This window comes from Malaclemys terrapin, chromosome 1 (assembly GCF_027887155.1).
Source record: "Malaclemys terrapin pileata isolate rMalTer1 chromosome 1, rMalTer1.hap1, whole genome shotgun sequence".
In the NCBI taxonomy this organism is placed as follows: domain Eukaryota; kingdom Metazoa; phylum Chordata; order Testudines; family Emydidae; genus Malaclemys; species Malaclemys terrapin.
Window position 1 is genome coordinate 212,633,119 of NC_071505.1, and position 25,039 is coordinate 212,658,157.

A 25,039-nucleotide genomic window follows, 5' to 3' on the forward strand; every position below is an offset into this window, starting at 1 on the left:
CTGGAGTGCACTCAGTATATAGATCCAGGAATGTGGCCTTTCACATCCAAAAATTCTGTAGCCACTTCTCATCGTCCCAAATCTGCAATCCCACCAGTCAATGCTTCTCAGACCCAGAAGTGGCCTTCTGTCATCTGCAGCTGCTCCATGAATGCCACAAATAATCTGGAATTTTTTTCACTATGTCCATCAACAAACTCTCCTCGATGTGATCCCAGTTGTTGTAGTATTCCCCGAAGGCTTGCAAATGCTGGGGAATTGTGTGTCCTGTATTTGAAACATTAATGAGACTAGTGCTGAACTCTGTGGGCTCCATGCTTCTCTCAGAGATGGCGGAGACCCAAACATTGAAAATTATGGGATGTGGAAGGTATTATGGAACAGAGAAAGTTGCATGCTGGGAACTTGATCCCTGTCTCCCAGAAATCAGGGTGGATTAATTTAAATCAAAGTGATTTAAATCACCAAATAGAAAGCCAGGATTTAAATCATGAGTTTTAATCAACTTTTGTACTTCACTTATTTTCTAAAGAAAGGTCCAATTCTCAGAGGTTGATATAACCATTAAAATATGTGGATTTATAACTAAATAGAGCCTTGATGGAATTGATACATCTTTTTGCTACCTTGGAGGGTACACTATTCCTATATACATTTATTTAAGCAATTATATATCTTTTTATATTTTCAGTCCTATTAAATGTACACTTTTAGTATGTTAGAAAATGGTGAATGATATATTTCTTGTTTACTAGATAATTCACTTTTTGCTCATGGGTTTGTGTCAAGCTGCATTAGAATGATAACTGGAATTTCAACAAACAAAAATATCATATATAATTTATTTTTATTGAATAAAACAATCAAATATTTTGGATACATAAACTTGTCTTATGTTTCACATTTACAGCTAAATGATTTATTAAAGGAACAGAGGGATTTATTGTAGTCAGTGAATTAAACTGATTATTTCAGGTCAGCCTGGGAAAATTTTCAAATATGCCTAACAAAATGACGATCCCTTAAGTTCTTACTCCCTAAGTGTCTTGAAAATAAGACAGAGTTTCTTCAGTTACTTAGGCTGTCCTTCAAACTTTTACAGCTACTAGATCTCTTTTACTCCCTTCTTGTTTTTATTCATATGCTAGAAGAAAAAGACAAGTTCTCCTGCTTTTTCAACTCCCAATTGATTTTTCAACATTGAATGAATTAGTCCAAATAAGAAAATAGTCTCTCCATGCCTGCAGAAGAGGCTACTGCTGTCAAAAACTGATTTAGCCCTTCAACAAATTCTGGTTCTAGGTGCTTAGCTAGTGACTTCCCCCAGTTCAGTTGTTACCAATGATTAGGATAATTCTTTATTACGTCCCCCTCCTGTACAGGTTCTCCCCCTTAAATTAGCTTCTATAAACTATGGCAATCCCCAAAAATCACATTAATCAGTGTTAAGGGTCAAAAACAAATAAGGTTTATTATAAATAAGGCTACATTTTAGTCACAGGTATTTTTAGTAAAAGTAACGGACAGGTCATGTGGAGGAAATAAAAATTCACGGTCCGTGACCTGTCCATGACTTGTACTATATACCCCTAACTAAATCTTGACTTCCGTGACAAACTCACAGCCTTAATTATAAACACTTGGTGGTTTAATACCCAAATAGGCTTTAAGCCCAGACCCAAACTAAAAGCATACATGGGTTATAAAAGACCACAAGTAAGTCATTTACTTTACTCAGTCTTGTGGAGGAATGGAGCCAAACGAATCTGGATCCGGAGCCTCGGGAACTCGAACCAGGAACTACAGGGAACCAGGAACCACAGGATGACATGCCACAGCGGAGATCTCAGGAAAAGGTAGGTGTCAGGAATAGGTAGATGTCTTGCAGGTGTCTTCTAGCTTCTGTCTTCTCTGATGATACCAAGAGCAGGCACAGACTGCCACTGGGGTGGGCAGCAACCAGTATGCTGTGCTGAGCCCTTGTGTTTCTGGGCAGATTTCTACCTCCAAGGTGAGGTGACCTTTCCTGCCTTTTTAGGTTTTCCCAATGTTTTCTTTTTGCTGTGCAGAACTATCCTGGGGTTTACCCAATCAAAGGTAAGGGTTCATAAAGAATGCCAAACAGAACAACAAAAAAGTGAACTAATTAACACAGTGGTGTGACTCTCTTTAAAACATCATAAGTAAACAGGTACTGCTTGAGTGGTTCACATTCAGTCCTGAAATGTTGGCGTCTCCATCCCATCATCATCCTGCCACAACCACCACACCAACACTCAGGCCTGTACCCCAGGTATCATCTGTGACTCAGACCAATCTCCAGGTCCTCACATAGGGTATGTCTAAGCTTGCCTATTCTTTCTGCTTAACATGTCTGAAATACATGGTTTCCTATCCAGCCACACAGCTAAAAACTCTCATCCAGAATTATCAGCTCACATCTCAATAACTGTCATTTCCTTTTCTCTCACCTTGACAAATGCAATCTTGCCTTGCTCATATCCATGCAGCTGCTCATTATGCTAGTCCCTTGCTTTTCATCCCTCCACTAGCTCCCCATTTTCTTTAGCATCAAGCTATTTATCTTCACTGCTAAGGCCTTTCATGGTCTATCCCTACTTGAGCTATTGTCTTTCGTTTGCTATTGAGATGTTGACTCCTGCTTGCAGTCAACCCATGATACCAGCCTCCATCTCCTAATTGTTAAATTATCAAACAACCGCCTTTGTGCTTCCTCCCATGCTGCCCCTCACATTTCAGAGGATCTCCCCATAAACATTCACAAAACTAATGCATTATCCCCCTTCATAAAACCCTCCTTTTCCATGATGTCTACAAAACTCTTGACAACTGTTAAGCCATTGGTGTGCTGAAACTACTTCCTGTCATGCTGACCAATATTGTCTTATTGTTTCCTTGTACTCCCCCATCTAGTTGTCTGTATCCATCTGTTGTCTCTTGTCTTGCACTTAGATTGTAAATTCTTTGGGTCAAGGACTCTCTCATCCTGTATTTTGACAGCACCTAGCACAATGGGATCCAGGTCCATGACTAGGGGTCCTAGGTGCTATGATGATACAAATACTAAGTAACATGACTATATTTAAAACTAACCTCCGTGACCTGGAAATCACGCCCTTTTGTAAGGTTATTATACTGCACATGGCTTAATTCTAGCTGGTATAATTTTAGTGAACTTGTATGTAAGCCTATGCACATCTGCCCAGCAAACCAGGTGAATGTATAATGGACAGATAGAATAAAATTCTAATTATACACCATCACCACTAGCACTGCAAATAAGGGGCAAAATATTGATTCCACTGAAGTCTATAGGAGTCTTGCCATAGACTTCAATGGGTCAGTATTTTCACCAAAGGGGTACAAAATCCACTGCATAATACAGATTATGACAGTATTTCCCAGCTTTTCAGTCCTGTGATCCAGCTATCAGAAATATCACCATTACATGACCATCATATGGCAAACTGTTCTGGTACATAGTCTGAATATTCACAAAATAGCTGTGATATGTATGCTACGATACAACATGTGGTATAGTGAAATAACACTTGACATTCCCAAAACAGAAATGGATTATGTAAAAACTTGGTTTATTTCTTTATATAGCAGATTGTTTTTCCTCTGAAATTATTTGGCTGGCTTCTGCTCATCCTCATGTGATTATTTTGGGGGATAGGGGGAACTTTCAAAGGAAGACTAAGGGAATTAAGTGCCCAACTCTCACTGAAATCAATAGGTGTTATCTATCTAACTCATTTGGGCTCCTTTGAAAAAGCCCAGCCTAAATGCTGTTGCAGTTCTGATGGCTTCATGCACTCGTAGGACTTCTCCAGAAGGGGCACACTGGAACCTTCCCAGGTTCCATGAATGTGATCGTCCATATATAAAAGATGTAGAGTCATAATTTCTGTAGGAAACTATTCTTCTTTTTTAGTAATTGTGTCATTTATTAGTGTCAACACCATGGCTTCCTTTCTGGGATGTACTTACACTATGTTTCTTTAAACATATTATTTTTTATATGTAATTGTTTTTAATGAATCATTGCACAATAATGCACTATGATGAGCAATTGGTACTGAGGAGGCACACTTGCCCTGTTTTTTCCAGCGGATTACAGACTCAGACCACGTCTACACTACAAACTTTGGTTGATGCAACTTACATCGGTGTACAACCACTGAAGTTTGTATATTGCTCATAAAGAGCTGGCTGCATGTGTCAGCAAAGCACATACTCACCAGGAGTGCTTGCATCAGTGTAAAGTGCAGTGCACTATGGGCCGGTAACCCAGAGTGCCACACGTTTCCATGCGGCATGATGCCTCTTGGGACATTTTTGCATTGTTTAGTGAGATAGTAACCATTCACCCAGGAATTCCTGGTGGGGTGGATACAAATTGATTTAAAAATAATAGATAGATAGATGTAGATATAAAATCAAATGTTTGTTTCTAAATTGGATTTTTATTTTGTTATTTAAAGTAAAAGCTATAACAAACTGAACAAACATTCAAGTGTCAAGTGCATAGCTTTGGCACAGACAATGCAAATGCAGCCACGATGAGAAGAAATCTTAAGTACAACTCCAGGAATAAAGGACAATGTCCCTGAAATTGAAAAAATACTTCTGTAATAACCACTTTGCTTCAGCTTTGCTGAAAAGAGGAGGAGAATCCAAACTAATTCTCCCACAGAATGTACAATGGAATTTAGTAGTTGACTATTTTGAGCTACTTATAAAGAACTGGCCTATTCTGATGACAATTTGTGAAAAAAATAATGACAAAATAGATGGAATTATCACAGCCAAAGTAATCAACGCTGGACTAAAGAGAAATGTAGAAGACATGCTGAATATACTGAAACCAGTTTCCATAGCCTTGGACAAACTGCAGAAAGATTGCTGCTGTACTGCTGATGCTGCTGAAATTTGGAAAGAATTTCAAGAGACATTGAAGAAAGAAATGTCCCACAACAAAGTTAAATTGCAGGCAGTAAAGAAGTGGATGCATCAAGCACTTATTCCACCTTATTTTCTTGACAATATTCGCAATCCAAAGTAGCAGGGTAGATGCCTAACTGCTGAAGAAGAAGATGCTGCTATGATCTGGGCATTTAATAATCACTAGGGCTGTCAAGCGATTAAAAAAAAATCTTGATTTAATCGCACTGTTAATAATAGAATACCATTTATTTAAATATTTGTTGATGTTTTCTACATTTTCAAATATATTGATTTCAATTACAACACAGAATACAAAGTGTACAGTATTCACTTTATATTTATTTTTTATTACAAGTATTTGCACTGTAATAAAACAAAAGAAACAGTATTTTTCAGTTCACTCAATACAAGTACAGTAGTGCAATCTCTTTATCATTAAAGTTGAACTTATAAATGTAGAATTATGGACAAAAAAACTGCATTAAAAAATAAAACAATGTAAAAATTTAGAGTCTGCAGGTCCACTCAGTCCTACTTTTTGTTCAGCCAATCGCTCAGACAAACAAGTTTGTTTACATTTGCAGGAGATAATGCTGCCTGCTTCTTATTTACAAGGTCACCTGAAAGTCAGAACAGGCGTTCGCATGGCACTGTTGTAGCTGGCATCGCAAGATATTTATGTGCCAGATGCGCTAAAGATTCACATGTCCCTTCGTGCTTCAACCACTTTTCCAGGGGACATGCATCCCTGCACATACAGGTTCTGCTCGATAACAATCCAAAGCAGTGCAGACCGACGCATATTAATTTTCCTTATCTGAGTCAGATGATACCAGCAGAAGGTTGATTTTCTTTTTTGGTGGTTCGGGTTCTCTAGTTTTCACATTGGAGCATTGCTCTTTTAAGACTTTGCATTTTGTGAAATCTGGAGTAAAAGTGTTCTTAAAAGGAACAACATGTGCTTAGTCATCATCCAAGACTGCTATGAACATGAAATATATGGCAGAATTTGGGTAAAACAGAGCAGCGGGCATACAATTCCGCCCCAGGGAGTTCAGTCACAAGTTTAACTAACTTTTTTTATGAGCCTCATCAGCATGGAAGTATATCCTCTGGAATGGTGGTCGAAGCATGAAGTGGTATATGTATGTTTAGCATATCTGGCACGTAAATACCTTGCAATGCCAGCTACAAAAGTGCCATGCAAATGCCTGTTCTCACTTTCTGGTGACATTGTAAATAAGAATAGGGCAGGATTATCTCCTGTAAATGTACACAAACTTGTTTGTCTTAGCAATTGATGGAACAAGAAATAATATACACTTTGGTTTCACTTTGGTTTCAAAGTGATTAAGTGATAGGATAAAGAGTAGCTGAGCAGAATGGTTAATGGGCTATACATACATACATGCAACCTGAGTGACTCACCTTCTCAATTCTTCAACTTCACCGTTAGTGCAACCGTAACTAGAGCAAATTTTCAGAAATAGATAGGAGCAAAGAAATGGCCACTGAGCTTTTATAAGAAAGTCTTTTGCAATCTGAGGGGCAATAAATGAGCAAAAAAGCTTTCGTAGTCAGGTATCAAAACTGTGCCAGTCATTGAGAAAGCAGTGGTTTTCTTCTAATGATGTTTTTTTTATCAAAGGTGAAATGATTTTGGCATGAGGCTTTAGCAGTCAACAAAGTAAAATTTCAGTTATTTCAAAATTCAGAAGCCACATCAGTGATAGCATCAAAGGAGCCAGGGCAAAAACACCTGTTTGGTCATCCAGTCCATTCCCCAGCCAATGCGCTACTGCTTTGTTCAGTCTTTAACATGGGTCAGTGTCCCTTAAAGAGGACGGGTGGTCATGCGGTTAGAGCGCTTGCCTGGGAGTTAGGAGATCTGTGTTTAATTCCTGGCTCTGCCACAGATTTTCTGTCTCTCCTTGGACAAACCACAGTCTGTGTCTCAATGTCCCATTTGGAAAACGATGGTAACCTCACCTCCTTTCTCTCACTGCTGTCTTGTCTACTCTGATTATAAGTTCTTCAGGACAGTTCTCGAACAATGGGTCTCAAAGCTTGTTGGGGCCTCTAGACACTACTGTAGTATAAATAATGACAATAGCAAGTCTTCCACTTCCTTCCGAAGGGAATTCAACAGTTCAGTGCATCTCTCTAATAGGTGATTTATATTCAGCCCGAATTTTCCTTAATGCCATCTCCTTATTCTGAATTCCATCCCTTGTATATCCCAAATAATTCTTCTCTCCCCCTCCATCATCTTTCAAATACTTGTAAATTGTTATACCTTCTGAATTGTCACTTAGCCAATAGACAAATATTTCATATTTTTAGTCTTTCCTCCTAACTTCGACAGGCAAATGCAAACTGGAGGTACTGCTGCTAAATGCAAAGTGACATATTTTTGTGTACATAGCTATCCTTAATGTTTAAGCTTTGGTTCAAAAGCTGTCTTTACCCACTGACAAAGACAAGGTTTCTTCAAGGCTATAAATGCAAAATGTATGGAATATCTACTGAATAGGAGGTTGACAAAACATTCAAAAAATCTATCAGAGGTTATTGTTATGTTTTATGGATTCTAGGTAATATCAAGAGCCACACCAAAGAGAAATGTTTAAGATATACAAAACCCAGTGTGCAACATGCTTTACTTTCTGATAGCACCCAGGATCTGGAAGGTTTTCCTCCAAAGAAGGGAGAAGCAAGCAAGATTTTTCAAGTAGTATACAGGATTCCTGATAGAAATTGCAAGAATAGTGCATTAACAGCAGTTCAGTGGAGGTTTGAGAAGCAAGACAATTAGACATTAAACGAGTAGTCTCAAAATACTGAGGAAGACGCTGTGACCCTGTGTGCCTAGAGCAGCCCTCACTGGAAATGCCAAGGTCAGGGCAGGCTGCAAAAGGGAGAGCAGATACTCCCAAGACTGGTGGGTAACACTGAGGTTAAACTCTCCATCCAGTCACAAACTGTGCTTCTGATTCCCCCACACTGGTTATCATAGGGTTACCATAGTTAAACATTAAAAAAAGAGGACACTCCACAGGGTTTATTAAGCTTCAAAAACAAACTCCAAGGAGAGATTGCTGAGCTGGAATTGATATGCAAACTAGATACAATCAATTTAGGATTGAATAGGGACTGGGAATGGCTGAGCCATTACAATCATTGAATCTATCTCCCCTTGTAACTATTCTCACACTTCTTAGCCCAGTACAGACAGTTTGATATCTTGATTATCACTTCAAAAGTTTTTTTTCTCTTACTTAATGGGCCTCTCAGAGTTGGTAAGACAACTCCCACCTGTTCATGCTCTCTGTATGTGTGTATATATATCTCCTCAATATATGTTCCATTCTATATGCATCCGAAGAAGTGGGCTGTAGTCCACGAAAGCTTATGCTCTAATAAATTTGTTAGTCTCTAAGGTGCTACAAGTACTCCTGTTCTTTTTGCAAAAATGTTATAATTTTCCAGGTGTAATAATTTCATTTATGTGTTTGTATTGTAAATTATATGTATGGTATGTCTGTAGTTCCAAACTTGTGCTGTGCATCTGGGTGATTATCGTCAGACAATTTGGCATCAGCACTGGCTAGCCTGCTTGATGGCCCATCAAGGGGCATCAGCTATACAACTGACCCATTGAGAGAAGGCCAGGGATACACCTTATGACTCAGCAAGGCATCATGCAGGGGCATGCCTATGGACATAACTCTAAGGCTGTAAGTGCAGAATGTTTAATTACTTTATATTCTGTTTTGCTTATTGTAGGCCCATCTGTATCACAGACCACACTGTTGTGATGCACAGCATGCCAAAAGACCAAGAGTGGAACAGCTCACTGAATCCATGAAGCACCAAGTGCCATGGATTAGAATAGACACCTGAAAGCATTAAAGTGACAGTCTGTTTTTTCTTATGCTTATTTTTAAGAATTCACTATGCAGAATAAAACATTGAGAGATTAAAACTCAGATTTCTCCGCACATTTTATTGTATTTTCCTATGTCATAGGCATACATAAAAGCAACCCTACAGTAATAAACTTATGTACTGGACCACTGGCCTTCAACTTTTACTGTTTTTGCTTGCGAATTGAAAAAGCAATATGTATTTTTTTAAACCACATGTATGGAGAATTACAGATTTGGGGGCTGAAAAATGGGGTGAGGGCAGAGGAAGGTATGGTAAATTATGTATTGAACAACATTGTGCCAAATAGTGCCATATACCTGGACCCCATCAATGTCATGTTATAGATTTTGAGTAGCAAGATTATGCACTAGCATGACTTCATATATTCTAAACTACCTTTTCCCTAGATTTTTTATTCTGGGACACAACCAGCCTGTAACCCGTCCTTTTATTATGCTGTATGCATATGCTCTAAATCATCCCAAACACCTTGGAAATGTAGGTTGTTCATAACTCTGAAATGTTGGTAACTCTGTTGGTAACATTGTGGTGGTTCTTTTCTAAATTTACAACTGAACATTGACTTAATACAGCTTTGAAACTTTACTATGAAGGAATCATAAAGTGTTAAAGTGTGGGGAAAACAAGTTCAGGCCACAAGCTCCCAAAGCTGGTAAGGGAAGGGAGTATTGCAAAAGCAAAGTTTTCAACAGTGTCTGTGTACCGAGGAAGTGCTTCCTATTGCTTTCAGGTGGCCCATTCTAGCCAACTACAAGAATGGCGCTCACTGGAGCCAAAGTGAATTGCATGCAGCCCTTCTGGAAGGATGGGGGAAGGCAAATGGCTCCCAGATGCATCCCTCACCTGCTGCCCCTTCAAAAAGACCAGCAACATAAACCACAATGCTGTTTGTTGCAGAAATGCAGAATTTTTACCTGGGGAAGGGGGCAGAATTTCAGCTGCTATAAAGCACTGTAGCTGTATCATAGCCAGGGGAACGATGCTGATTTACACCAGCTGATTTACACCCAGTATTTCTGCTTGGGTCTACTTGAGTGACAGGAACAAGCATCAAATTGCAGCAAACATTTTCACAGACTTCTAAGTCCAGACTAGATTATTCCTGATGCCTCAAACTAAACTTTCATAGCACTCAAAAATAAAAATAAATGTTAAAGTGGGAGTCATAATAAAAGCCAACAAATTAATTAGTTGTGGCTCCTACTTCTAAGTGTTTAAAAAGTGCAAAAATACTAGTGTCTAGAGTTTCAGCCCTGCTATGGTTGCTTCTTTTCAGTGGCACAAAACAGCCAGTGGATTCAGACCCCTGTGGATTCTCCCTTCTCTGTGGAAGCTTTGGGTGGCACAAAGCCACTGTAGCAACTTCTTTGCCATCGAGGGTCCTGTGGCACCTTTAAGACTAACAGAAGTATTGGGAGCATAAGCTTTCGTGGGTAAGAACCTCACTTCTTCAGACTTGCATCTGAAGAAGTGAGGTTCTTACCCACGAAAGCTTATGCTCCCAATACTTCTTTTAATCTTAAAGGTGCCACAGGACCCTCTGTTGCTTTTTACAGATTCAGACTAACATGGCTACCCCTCTGATTCTTTGCCATTGATATTCCTAACTCCAGGGCAGAGTGTTCCCAGGGGAAAAGGCCCAAATTGCCCTTGAGTCGTGGACAGCCAGGAATAGCCTAACTTGCACACGGGATGGGACTGCCGAATCTCTTAAAACTTTGCCTCCCCGCATACAATCTTGTGCAGAGCTTGTGCCAGGCCAGTATTTATCAGATGTATAGAAACATTATTTACGGGAACAATTTGTAATTTCACAGCAACAAGCTGCATAAAACCACCCTCAGAGGGTGTGAGCCAAGAGGGCATTAAAGGGAACGCAAGAAGACAACATTACTCTTGTAATTCTGCGTCTCTAAAAATGTCATGCTGACAGGATTCCTACACTTGGGTCCTTACTTCATGTAGTGAGACCATATGAATATAATTTTTCCAGACAGACTTTTTCCCCCTCACTCTCAATTTTTCTTAATAATAGAGTGATTAAGCGTTCAGAAGACTGGTGGCAACTCTGAAAGCTAAGGGAATTTGCCAGTGAGAGTGTGGTTTATGTATGTTGGTGTGTTTTTGTAATTCAAGGGAAAATGTTAGATTTTTTTAACTATGTTTCTACATGTTCTTATATAGATTGTTAAAACAAAGAACTGTTAAAATATACATTTATTTATTGACAGTGAAAATAGATTAGCCAGTTTCATTTCATTGCTTATAGACAGCAAAGCTAATCAAATTATCTGTTGCAACTAATAGTAGTTGTAATTTTAGCCCTTTTAAGTTTATGAATCATTCATGAACTGAATCAGATTTCTGATACTTTAATAATTTGGATATTCTGGTTTCCAAAGTATCCACTGAATAGTTTGCGGCAACAAGTGTCAATTTATAAGTTATTTGAAAACTAATTCTCTTTGACCTTCACTTCTGCTTGTTGGTATTTATATGCACTGGGTCACCTGAGTCATATGGTATTTTCTTCTGTTCTCTGATTGCCAATCTGTTTAAACATATGAATGGTGATTAGCAAATACATTTCTAGAAAAATCATCAGGCTAAAATTTCATAACATGTACAAGAGTCACAAATATCCTCAGAAATGTCTCCTGTCAGCAGAATGCTCACGAGCCCCTCAAAAGTAACCGTAAAGTGAAATCTCCACATTTATTCAGAAATCACTTTCTATACTATTTTACCAGCTCTAATATGACCTGATCTAAAGCACAATTAAATCAATGAAAGAAAGACTTCCATCAATTTCAGTGGGCTTTGGATCAGGACCATCATCCCTTTCCTTTTGACTCTCATGCAGGAACACAAGGGTGGAGTGTTTGTTTGCAAACACTGCAGGAAATATTTAACTACAAACAAAAATCTGTTGCCATAGGCACTTTACAAATATCATGGGGAAATTCCCATTGATATTTAATTATGCAAAACCTGTTTCACAAAACTAACATTGTAGGCTTAAACTGACTTTTAAAATGTGACGGGAAGAATCTAAAAACGTACATATTTGGTTTGTGCTCTGGCTTGCTCCTGTAGGACGTATAAAGATGGTATCACTCAGCATTTCAGTCATGAGAGAAATGAGCTGGAAAGCCTGTGTTAGGGAGGCATCCAAGCAGAGTTGGAATTTTGTGGCAGGAACGGTGAAAGGTTGCTGTAAAACCAGTCCTTTCCATGGGCTACATTTGAGGTTGCAGAAGTAACATGGCACGTTAAAAGCAGATTGTACAACGTTGGTGTAAATTCAGAAATGCTACGTTTACCTCATAGAACTGAGAGAAAAAAACAAAGATGCACGAAAATGAAAGGAAAGTAGTGGTTAGTTATAACTCCTTTAGTACACCTCTGCCCCGATATAACACGACCCGATAGAACACGAATTCGGATATAACGTGGTAAAGCAGTGCTCCGGGGGAGGGAAGGGGGGCTGCGCACTCCGGCAGATCAAAGCAAGTTCGATATAATGTGGTTTCACCTATAACGTGGTAAGATTTTTTGGCTCCCGAGGACAACGTTATAGCGGGGTAGAGGTGTATATGTTTACTAGCAGCATGGTTCTTATTTATCTCCCTTCTACAGCGTCTAGCCCTTGTCATCCCTCTTCCCTCCCACTTCTCTGAGCTCCACACATTGCAGTTCATCTTTCCTCTCTTCCTCCACAGGACCTTCATTTACCATCTCCTCCAACTCAAGACCTCTGTCTTTGGTGCTATGTCTTTCTGGGGTCTCCTAACCAGTGAAGTGCTGTGTAACAATGCTTTGCTGATGTAGCTCCCAACCTGGGCCCCTCACAAACAGCACGCAGGCCACACCCTGAGTTTCTGTGTATAGCTGCAGCCTGCCAGAACACTCTAGTCTCACACTGGTTTCCACCAGTCTTGTTACCACTTGCAGGGTGACCCAACACACTCCAAGTCCCAAATTTTCCCCCAAAACTTGTGTTCTGCACTGTCCAGCCCTCTCCTGGACATTCAGATATTTTAGGTTTGTTGTCCTTTAAGGGGATCAATGTCCAAGAGTTTGCTACTTTAACTGGAGTTACCCACACAATTCAGTTTAAACACAACACTGGATTAGTTCTGATTAAAGAATAAAACAAATTTACTTAACTACAAGAAGAGATTTTTAGTGAGAACAAATATAAGGCATTATAGTCAGAAATGGTTACAAGAGAAATAAAAATAAAACGCTTCCTAATACTAAAATTTAACAGACTAGACTTGGTTCAAGTTGAAATCCCCTACCACATGTTCCCAGTAACACTGCTGACCAAATTCTCAGGCCAAGATTTTCTCCCAAAGGCTGTTCCTATTGTCTTCTTAGGTGAAAGAGAGATGAATAGGGATAGAGAAGTTGGCGTGCTTTTGCCCTTCACTTTCGCAGTTCAGTCACCCTTTGAAATGCATTTTCCGGAAGGTTACCTCTAGATAAAATTCATTCTCACTGTGAGGAGAGAGACAAGGAGTCTGGTGGTGAAAGAAGTTCTATGCTGTTGTTTGCTAAGATGCAGAATTGTTTGTTTCTGCCCCCCTTCCTTGCCCAAGCATGACCACTTGACAGAGATTGCCCATCAACTTTGATGACACCTGGGTAGAGGTGTCAGCTTGTCCTTTCTCTTTGAGAAACTGGCTTACCCAGACTGGTTTGGTAAACACATTTAAAACCTAATTTCAGCTTATAACTTAACATATAATGTTGCTATACACATTTCATCATGGTATTATTGACCAGTGAGTTAGTAGTTTTCAAGTGATACCTCACAAGGCACATCTTATACAACGATTATTACAGTAGCGTGTAGGGTGCGAATGCCTGGGGTGCATTCGGTCACAGATGCCCCTGACTTCTCTCACCTCTCCATCCACGCAGCCACCATTTACTGTCTCCCTTCCCCCCCAAAAATTGGGAAATTCCTCCTAAAAAGTTTTGTTAACTGACAGTTAAGATAAGACGGTTTTAAGGGAGGCAGAAGGAAGGTAATTGGGATGTTGAATGACTTACCTGCTTATTTCCTTGCTTTTTATGGTTTGCATTCGTGAGACTGATTTACAGAGAGATTTGCATTCTGCAGCTAATTGAAGACCAAATTACTCATGAGTATTTTTAAACATTATATTAGTAATAAACATTTAACTTTTGAGTGAAATTGATTACAAACATGTATAGGTTAATAGTGCCAGCGATCACCATTCCATCTCATTGGCATAGACTCCATTTATTATACCATTCCTTGATAATGTTTCAATGAACATTATCGCACAAAAAAGTGATCTTCTGTTTTGATGTCATTAGACTAAAATATTTTCAATACAAGAATGGTTCAGGTTCACTCAACAATCTTTATAACTAGAGACAGTACTCCTTATAGAAATGCAATCAATGTGAACCCTCCATCAGATATAAGTCTACCTTTTGAGTAAGGCAATCAGTTAGAATCCAACATTGAAATAGCCCTATGGTAAGCCAAACTATGTATTTATTCACGTGTGATATGTACAGAAAGAAGGAATAAGGCAGTCTAAAACTTTAAAATTATTATATTTTAATTCTCAGTCACAAACTGTTCAATTTAATATTTATATGTTGTGCTTTTAATTCCTTCCTTTGGTTTCATTTATCAGCTATAAAATAGCTATTTATTGAGGTGCTATGAGCACCTCAAATCACTAATGGATTTTATCCTCACAACATCCCTTGGAAGTAGGGAAGTATTATTCCCATTTTACAGATAGCACATGGTAGGTTAGATGAATTGCCCAAGATCATACCAGGAATTAAATGCAGGTCTCCTGCTGTCCTAACCACTAGATGAGTGTTTTCAAACTGTTGCTCATGACTTCTGGAGGTGGATGTGTCACAAAAGGTAATCAGAGGGATGGCAAGGTCTTGAAAAAATGATTACAATCAAAAGAAAAGAAAAACTTGCTTCCCCACATACCTTTACTTTTTCAGGTCAAGTACTCTCTGTCAAGTCTCTGTCTTGAAACACACAGAAAATTGTAAAAATATTTAACTTCGAGAGGTACATTATCAATTTGAAAAGGATGAGAGACACACACACTGGTTCAGACCTACACTGCAGGCCCAGTTCTGCCACTTTTACTTCTGCTGTTACTTCACTCCAAGAGCAGTCTCAATGAGTACAGTTGGACTACTTGTAGGCTAAGGAACTAAAGGCTTGATCCCATACTCATTGGCATCAATGGCATAACACACATTGTCTTCAATGGTGCAGGATTCAACCTGTAATAAATAAGGGTGGCAGAATCGGGCCCCCTCTGTTCACAGATTAATAGCCAAAAACATGCACGAATATTAGGAATGGTAGGTCTTCAGTTTGGACATTTTCCTGTTTATTTCATCAGCTTAATTTATGGTTGACCTATGATTTTCTGATAGCTGGTATAGTTACCTCAGTATTAACACAAAAATACCATGTTTAATGGTAGATTTAAGAACACTGTGTTCTAATGCCTGAAATATAGGTTACTAATGTGCAGAAATAAAAACCTATTATTCAAATGCCTAATTCAACTGGTTAATTATAGAAGTTCTTGGTAGAAATAGTTGACTGCTCTAGGGCAGGAGAATAGCTATCTTTTATCAGCAGCCGGCTAGGCACAGTTTCTTTTGTGAGATACAACAAGGTCAAACATCTGGAGTACTGTAGGAGTTGGGAAGAGAATTTCAAAGTTCCTTTGTTTGTAAGCTCTTATCTCCAAAAAGAGCCATGTGCAAATCATGAAGCTGAGTTAATTGTTTTGTGGGAAGAAGGTGGTGATTTCCATCAATTGTTACAGATGAAGAAAACACTCATAAAAAATTAAAGTACTATTTTTAAATTAAGATTTTAGATCTTAAAAAAAGCTGATTAGATTTCAAACTTAAGTCTCTTAAAACACATTTCACAAACAAGAAATACCATATTCTTATTTTGTAATATATGCACAGAGAGAGAGAGAGAGAGAGAGAGAGAGAGCGCATGCACACACGCTTGTGAATATTATTGGATTGAGAGCCCTGGAGACTGAAGCTCTCTATATTCCAAAACAGACACAGCAGAGATGAGAATACAAGTTTAAGGGTCCCTAACAGTATGCCTCTAATCTGACCTGGAGACTACTGCACATTCTAAGACTTCAATTTCACTTAGAATATTGCCTAAGCAATCTGGACACCCATTCCCCTGGATTATTTCCAAAAGGCATTTCCCCATCACTACTATTACAGTATCAGTCTTTAGGGTAAACTGATAGTGGAAATGCAAAAAATATACTGATTTATCCACCCAAGTACCTATGTGACCCCTTCAGTAACTGAATGTGCCTCAAAATATTAAATGCATTGATCCTCACAAAATCTCTGTGAGATAGGGGAAGAGCTGTTATTCCTGTTTTTACAGATGAAGAATGAGGCCCAGTGAGGCTAAGGGACTTGCCAAAGGTCACCCAAGAAGTCTATGGCAGAGCAGTGAATTGAACCCAGGTCTCCCAAGTTCTAGGTTAGTTCCCGCCAGACCATCCTTCCTCTGATAACTCATAGCTGTACCAGTATAACCCTATGGTGCCATGTCAACATCTCTTACGGCAGACACAGAAGGTTTTTTTTAAGGCTACAAGGGGTCATTATAACCAACTGCATAAAATAGGTCATATTTGATGGTAGCTAATCAAATGCACAGTGAATTCAAGTGTAATATATACTTCCTGTGTTTTATTTGGACTTCTAAATATGTTTTTGATCTAGAATGGGAACTTTCATAATGGAGTAAACTTAAATGAGAACATTTTTCTAATAACCGGATATATTTAATAAAATTTGACACAATTAAATATTAATGTTGAAAATAATATTTCTACAATAAAGAAATGTCCTGGCCACTTGTTTTCTGAATTGTGTGTGTGTGTGTGTGTGACATGTAATTATATATTATGTCACAAACTCAGCATGATGACTTCACTTCATTAACAACTAGGGAGTGAACACAGATTGGGGGGAAAAAGTTTTGGCTAGGATTCTGCATGGATTCCTGTACCTGAGGAGACCCCCAGTGACTTTAGTGATACTCTGCACTGGTACCAGAGTCACACTGGCACTAGAGGATCCCAGTGCAGATCAGGCCCATGGTTGATCTTCAATACTTAGCAAGTGTGCAAAAGAAGGCACAAGAACTAAGGAAAATAATCATCCTCCCCAGAGGAAAATATCAACACTTTCGCAAAGGACTAGCTATTAATTTTAAAATAGTTACATTTGTAAATGCTATATTGTAAGAGTATAGGTAGCCATTTGCACACAATACCATCACTAAGCACCTGTCACTTTTGAAAATGGCATTCAGAGCCTAAGTCTTTTAGGTGCTTATCTACGATCTTGAGTGTTACACAGGAATACCACAGATGCCATCTCCATATGCTACTGGACAGAAGATTGTGCCCCCATCCTATCACGCACAATCCAGGACGATCTGTACATTCATGGGCTCTAGGCTGGATTTCTACAACTTGTATGTGGGAATGAAGTCACACCCCCTGAAAAATCTGACTGGTATAAAAAGGAGCAGCCTGTCTGCTTAGCAACAAAGGTTGCGGTCAGCACATCACCCAGTCCTCAGAGTACAGTTCAATGTTCTAGTGTTCAAAGCCCTTCACATAATTGGCTCAAACTAAGCAAGTTCACCTCTCCCTCCATGACTATATATCCCACGTCAGGTTCACTCCATTAGAGCAAGAGAATGGTCAACCAATTTAGAGACGCTCATGAGTCCAGGAGACAAGAACTTTCATAGGAACTGAACCCAGACTATGGAACGGACTCCTACAAGAGATGAGAATAACCACAGGACTCATCACTTTCAGAAATAAATGCAAAAATCATTTGCAATTTAGCTTTCCCCCAGTAAATTCCTCTCTCTCTCTCTCTCTCTCTCTCACACACACACACACACACACACACACTCTCCTATGCGCAGACATACAACATCCTGCTTGCACCATGAATCAAGGTACTTCTGCTAAAGATGAGAGAGGGGGGGATTGTTGTTATGATAGATGTGAGTCCTTGGAAGTATGGAAACTCAAAAAGACTTTTATACTGAGATGTGCCAGGTATGTATGTTACATGTATCTTTGTGAGTTAGGGATTGTATTCTGCCTCCATGGATGAGAGTTACAGGCCTTCCTGCAGGAACTAAAATCAGTAGTGGGTAATTACTGCAAATCCCAGGATTAGTAAACAGCTCTGGAAAAGTACTATCCCCTGGGGAAATTGCATATACTGGTTCACACTGGGGTCAAGAAACACACAGACAAAGAATGGCCTTTTTTATAAAATGGGGAGGCTGAACTGTCTCCGGGACCCTCACTGGATCCTCAAATTGACATGAGACTGTGATCAAGAGGGCAAACCTTGCTGGAAAGGTTTGAAGGACTGGAAATCTGCCAGGGTCTCTGTGTGGAAGATGGGTGGCACCCAATAAATTTAGCATGCACGTATAATACTTTTGTCCTAAATAAATGTAATGTGTTTTGTAAAAGCTGGCTGGTCACTGGTAACTCTGTCAGAGCCCCTGGGAGACAGAACAGCAAACACTGGACTAAGGTCACATCTGATGGGATAAACACAGTGAACTTCAGGGAGACTGCAAGCCTAAATTCCTGGTCTAAAGAGAGAGGTACAAATTCATAAAAAGATGAGGGATGAAGACCTGAGACCTAAAGGGGCGACCACAGAGGGGGCAAAAGGTAGTTTACCCTGGAACTGTGACAACTATTAGGAGATGCTCGAATACTATGTTGATGGTGGGAGCCATGTAAATGCCTAGATAGCTAATAGCAAATCACTTTAAGAATATGGAAAACTACTTTTAATCTGATTTGAACAGTTAATACATTAAATTTTTCTAACTTTAGAAAACATATACCCATAACACATTTGCGACAAATAAGGCATTACACACTTTCAGTCTGCTTTCAAATATAAAAATGTGTTAACCATTAAACAACACATTTATTTGCAATTAACATTCATTTATCACAAGTAGAAAACAGTACTTATTGTTTGGTTGATGAAGTAGTGGGGAAAAACATACACAATACATAATTCAAATACAAAAATACGCCATACATTTGTTAGTCTGCTTGATTTGAACATCTTCAGAGTGTATCATTTTCCTAAACACGATGATGGTGGGAACAACTGATCTAGAAATCTGACATTCCACTACTGTCAGTATAAAAAAAACCAGAATATGTAAAGAGAAAACTAACATTTTAAAAACAGTACAAATTCTACTTATGGGCTTCAGGTAAGGACATTTTGTGCATCTTGAAACCTTAACAGAAGCCATACAAAAATCAGAGGGGAATAAAACAACAGCTTTGTAAATAAACCATTGGATTTCTGATGTGATTATTTGGAAATCTCTTCTATACCGTCACCAAACTGCTGCCCAAAATTTCTCCAAGTGTTCGTGAAAGTTAGTCATAGTATATCGCTGGGGGGGAAAAAATAGTGAACATCTAGAACTAGGCAATATCCAAATGAATCCCACCAAATAAATTGTGGCTTCCCAAATCATTTTTTAGTATTTGATCTATGACAATATATCAAGGAAACAATGTTTAAAAAGTGTCTGATTTGACAAAGGACAGAAAACAGAGCATTCTCTGAAGTGTTAGTTACAAAACTGTTTTTAAATTCCATGCCAGCGTAAACGACATGGGTGGAACTGTATATCCAGATCCTGGCAATTGTCCCAGCACTGTAAAAGGCCCAAAAAACTCCCACTAACTAGGCAGTGAAGGGAAATCCTGGGAATAGCCAAGTCTATGCCACCCATTCTCTATCCAATGTTATGGGTGTGGCCAGTGCACTGGTAATTCCTGACAGGAGTAATGATTCCCATACTGTCTTAGTTTTATATTTTTTCTAGTCTTTATTAGCATATGGTATATGCCACAACGTGGTCCAAATGATTTTGTTTAAGTAATGTGAGTTTATGTATCATCATACGGGAAGTATAGAACACAGAATGTAAAATAACTGCCAGTATTAGATCTACCTGAGTGAAACCCAACTGTATTACTCACAAGGGGCAGAAAAAAGCTGAGGCAATTAGTTTGAATTCACATAAATAAAACTTTACACATATTTATTCTGTATTTGATTTATATACCAACTTATACATTTAGAATTTTAAAAGTTATAATTTTAGAATTCCAAAGAAAGCCAGTCATTTCATACACATGTGAGATTACAGATTTAAGTTACCTGTAAACAAGCGAGTGTGTGCATGTGCTCACGTACACCCAAACACAGAATAAACATTAGCATTGCAAAATACTATTGCTTGGGTGAATTTTTTTTTTTTTTTTGGTCAGTGAGTGAAACATAATCAGTTGTTTCATTATTATTTAAAAGGGTGAGCAAGTAGATTTTGTGCCTGAGCTGGTAAATTTTAATGACCTTTTTGCAAGACTGATATACAACTTTCCTAGAGAAACCCATCTCCATTAACTCAAAAGGAAGTGTGCCAGTTTTATTTTCTAACATGCTGTAAAGCATTTAAGACTTTGCAATTAAGAAATTACCAGTAGAGATGAAATACCAAAGAATTATATCAGAATATACTACAGATATGATTAATTGATATAAAAATGTGATACTCCATATTAAAAAAAAACAAATACACTAAACTCAAATTGCAGTAATGATCAGTAACAAGTATACAGTAATGCCGGTTTTCAATTAAGAGCTACCTACAACGTTTCTGAACATTAGACAGTACTTCTTCCATCTGAAACAGATTTTTAAACAGAAGAATATAAGTTAATAGTGGTACCCAGCCAAAATCCAACTTATTTTTTCCTTTACACTCCTCGGTTCAATGTATCCTGTAAATATATTGCTGCAATCTATTTTAGAGGAGCAACTGCCTTTTAATCAGTGCACTGAAATATAGAGAAAACACAAATAGAAGATTTCATTTTCATTTTAGCTTTTCATGTCAGTGAAACATTAAAGGAAGAATCAATGAGAAATTCCTTTATGCAATACAAATTACCTAAAAGTTTTAAAAAAACCCACCCAGCTGTCATGGGGGAGGGATAGCTCAGTGGTTTGCGCATTGGCCTGTTAAACCCAGGGTTATGAGTTCAAATCTTGAGGGGGCCACTTGGGGATTTGGGGCAAAATCAGTACTTGGTCCTGCTAGTGAAGGCAGGGGGCTGGACTTGATGACCTTTCAAGGTCCCTTCCAGTTCTAGGAGATGGGATATCGCCATTAATTAAAAAATTAAAAAAAAAAAAAAAAAGTTATCCCAGTCCATTTTCTTTGAACTGCATTCTTTCCCAGGAAACAAACAAAACACAAAAAACAAAAATCCAATGAGAGCAACATGTACAGTCAAAATAGCACTTTTCCTTTATAGTAATTTACTTGCCAGGAGAGAATTATATGACAATGAGGCTGAACCAGTCTGAGTAGCTATTTGTTTAGGGGCCAGTTCATGCTGGATACTACCATAGTGCACAAATAGTCCCACTCTAGCTTAGCTTTTAAGCAAAGCTCCCCATTGATTTCAGTATCAATGGCTGTAGGCCCTACTTCAAGGCACATAAACTCATACTTAAATCTATCCATATTCAGCAAAACTTAGACTTCAGTGAAATTAGGTAGGTGCAAAGTTAAGTAAATGTTTAAGTCCTTTCCTAAACAGAGATGGGCTTGAGCATGTACTTAAGTGCTTTGATGAACTGGGGATTTAAAAGATGATGGCACAATCTGGCCCACTGAAAGTAATGGGGCTTTTTACAGAATAACGTGTTACTCCATGTGAGTTAGGGCTTGTCTACTCGGCATGGCAAAGCACGCCAGAGGGCTGTGATTTGTAAAGCGCACTAACAGGTTGCACTCCCCCTGCCCCATGTAAACCCTGCCGGCGCACTCTAAAAGGTCTCAAGAAGACTAAGTTAACGTGAACTAGGTATCTTTTGGAGAGCACCAGTAGGGTCTATCCGGGACAATAAGATTGCAACATCACTTATTTAGTGATGCTAAATAGAGCACTTCACAAATCACACCCTTTGCCACGCTGTACACAGACAAGCCTAAAGGGTGGCAGAATTGATTCTTTCATAAACACTAACCACAGCAAAATTAATTGAATGTATTTTCTTTTAAAGTAAATGTAAAGGTGACACATTAAGTGACCAATTAATTTTAGAGCAGTAGGACTCAATTCATCAGCATATTAGCAGAACAGTTAGAGTAGACTTGCAGCTGGTTACTGGAGAGCACTTTTTTTCTCTCTCTCCTTTTTCCACACATTCAGACGAGTACTGTGCCTGCACAGATTGTCACACAAATATCTGCAGTGAGGATAAATATTAATGTACAAAATATTATATTTAAAACTTTACCCAAAGAATATTTTTGAAGCTGCCATAATGGCATTAATGATTATATGTGAGAAGAAAACAGTACTGCAACTCGAATACATACAAAGTGATCATCTGATTTTAAACTACTGAAGATGGTTCCATTAAATAAGAAATTTGATCAGTTCTACTGAGTTAGGTAGGGTCAATGCCAAAACAATATGCGTCAGAAGACAGACCAGAGAAAAATGCAAGAGGTAAATTCAAAATATATGTGCCTAAGACATGTCAAGCAAACTAACAAAAAGCCAAGTAAATGAACATGTTCTTTCAACCTGTGCATTATTGCTCACATTATCTAAGGAGAATATATTTTTCATAGCAATCCATTTGTGTTCCACATTTCTACACTGAGAAAATAGAGTAACATATCAATGGTCAAATACAGGATACCACAGTTATCAGGGCATGCATGCAGCACTGGGAATAGGACTCAATCTTCAATTAAAATTACAGAGGCTTCTATCACTTGGCCCTTGTACATTTTGGAAGACAAAGCTACATGCCAACATAGTTCACCATATTCTTTTTTCTGCTCAGTTATGACCCAAGACCAAGATCAACTAAACATCTTTGATTAAAATGAATACTGATAAAGGAAAGTAACTCTTTTAGGAAGAGACAAACACCAATGAGGTACTGTATATCAATGCTACTGCATACATGGCTACAGAGGATGTACATTCAGAAACAAGTTTGGTTGTTAAATACAAACAGGTATAACATTTAACTTTCTGAATCACACACACACACTTAACCTTACCACTCACTTCTGAATAAATCTGCATAGTATTATTCCAGGAATCACGATTCTTATTGGGAGACCAGAACTTCAAATTATTTTCAAGCTAGTGCTGATGCACAAAATAGTATCTTCAAAAATATTCTCAGTGGTGCACAATATTACACACTTAATGTTTTAAGGAACACAGACAACATATGGGTGGGTTTTGTCATTCTTCCACATACCCATTTCTCAACTGACATTGGCATCATTGAAATTGACATTTCATCTACTTTGGGAGGACAACATGCTTCCAGTCTGATCAGCCAGCTGGAAGAGAAGGGTACTAAAGCATAGGATGACTCGCTCCTCACGAACACATGGCAATAATTTACTTGGCCTCGCACCAATATAAAAAAAAAAAGAGCCCAGACTTCAGTTTTTCAGGTTCCAAATTGGTACACCACCAAATTTAAAAAAAGCCAACAACCCAAATCTGCACTGCTTAAGCAGAGCCAATGCAGAGCATCTCATATTTATTCAAATTATAAAACAGAGCTCAAGTAGGATTTTCCCCCCACAGTATACAAGACTTCAATGTCACATATATTCCTTCATTTTGGAATCTAAATTCACCAAGCCTGAGTCTTTTTCTTGTAAAATTGTTTCAGTGTAATTTCTCCAGAATGATCACAGTGCTTTGAAAACAATATTAAAAGAGAAGAGTTCTTATTCTTTCAACTTTTCCATTAATTATCTGCACAAGATTTTGCAGAGTTAAATTAACATACAACTCCAATCACCAATCTTTCTTCCAATGGAATTTTAAGGAAGTTATTTCTATCTCAGACAGAGCAAGTTTTACAAGGCAATGGATTTCATTACTTTGTGTGTACTTGGAGAATTCATGGAAGTAATCAGATGCAGAAATGTATCCAATGTACTATCGGGCTGTCACCATCCAAAGTCCCAGTGCCACATTGGCAGCCAAAAGTGCACTGCCAGCAAGCAAGATTAAAAAGCCAACAAGCTCTCTGTTTTGTTTCTCTACAATCAGTGAAGCAAGAGTGGCTTCCAGGAAAGAGTTTAATATCCATTGACCATCCAGTGCAAAGCAGGGTACTGCATTGATAACTGCCAAGGCTCCTGACAGTGAAATTAGATATCTGGTTGAGATTAGCTAAGGAACAAAACAGAAGAATATAGGACTGTAAGAATGGCCACATGGGTCCGACCAATGGTCCATCTAGCCCAGTATCCTGTTTTCCAACCGTGGCCGATGCCAGGTGCTTCAGATGGAATGAACAGAACAAGGCAATTATTATTCTCATCAGAGCTCTAAAAACTTACCCTCAAGAGTTCAAAAAAAAAAAAGAGTAACCAAAATTATTCTTATAAACATCAGGAAGCAAGGAGTTTCATTCTGAGTTAGGCATGTGGGCAAATAATCAGTTTGGGAATGGGTCAGAGCTCATGTCCTAAAGATATGCTTCAGAACTGCTGTCCAGCACACCAAAGTAGAAGCAGCCCTGTTTAAAACTAGTAATGATATCCACCTGAAATTTTGCTGGATCAGCAAACCGCAAACAATTTGTTTGTTGTTCTATGAGAGCATTTCAAAGGATACTTGCACATTGTCTCTATCACCACAGGCAGATCTATGCTTAGAAAGTTATGTCGTGGTACAAAACTGCTGAGGCTCACTGAAACAAAAACAAAATGAAAAAGCAATAAAACTGCAAATGAAACCAAACGGCAATTCAAGGGACACAGCATAATTAGTTTCAGATTAGCAGTGTATAATGGCAGATCTGATTTTTATTTGTTTTCCACACTTCTTACAGGATGAAGAACTATCCCAAATACAGATTTTTTTTTTTTCAAAACCGCACT

General features: G+C 38.5%; 1 protein-coding gene across 1 annotated transcript in view; it reads right to left on the reverse strand.

Moving 5' to 3' along the window:
- Window positions 1-23,645: 23,645 nt before the first annotated feature.
- MBTPS2 (membrane bound transcription factor peptidase, site 2) overlaps window positions 23,646-25,039 on the reverse strand; it is a 37,745-nt gene continuing 36,351 nt past the window's right edge. The window contains exons 10-11 of the mRNA XM_054006135.1: window positions 24,774-24,849; window positions 23,646-24,312 (exon numbers count right to left, since the gene is read on the reverse strand). Coding sequence (XP_053862110.1) covers window positions 24,090-24,312; window positions 24,774-24,849 — 299 coding nt within the window. The 3' untranslated portion in view covers window positions 23,646-24,089. The remainder of the gene's footprint in view (window positions 24,313-24,773; window positions 24,850-25,039) is intronic.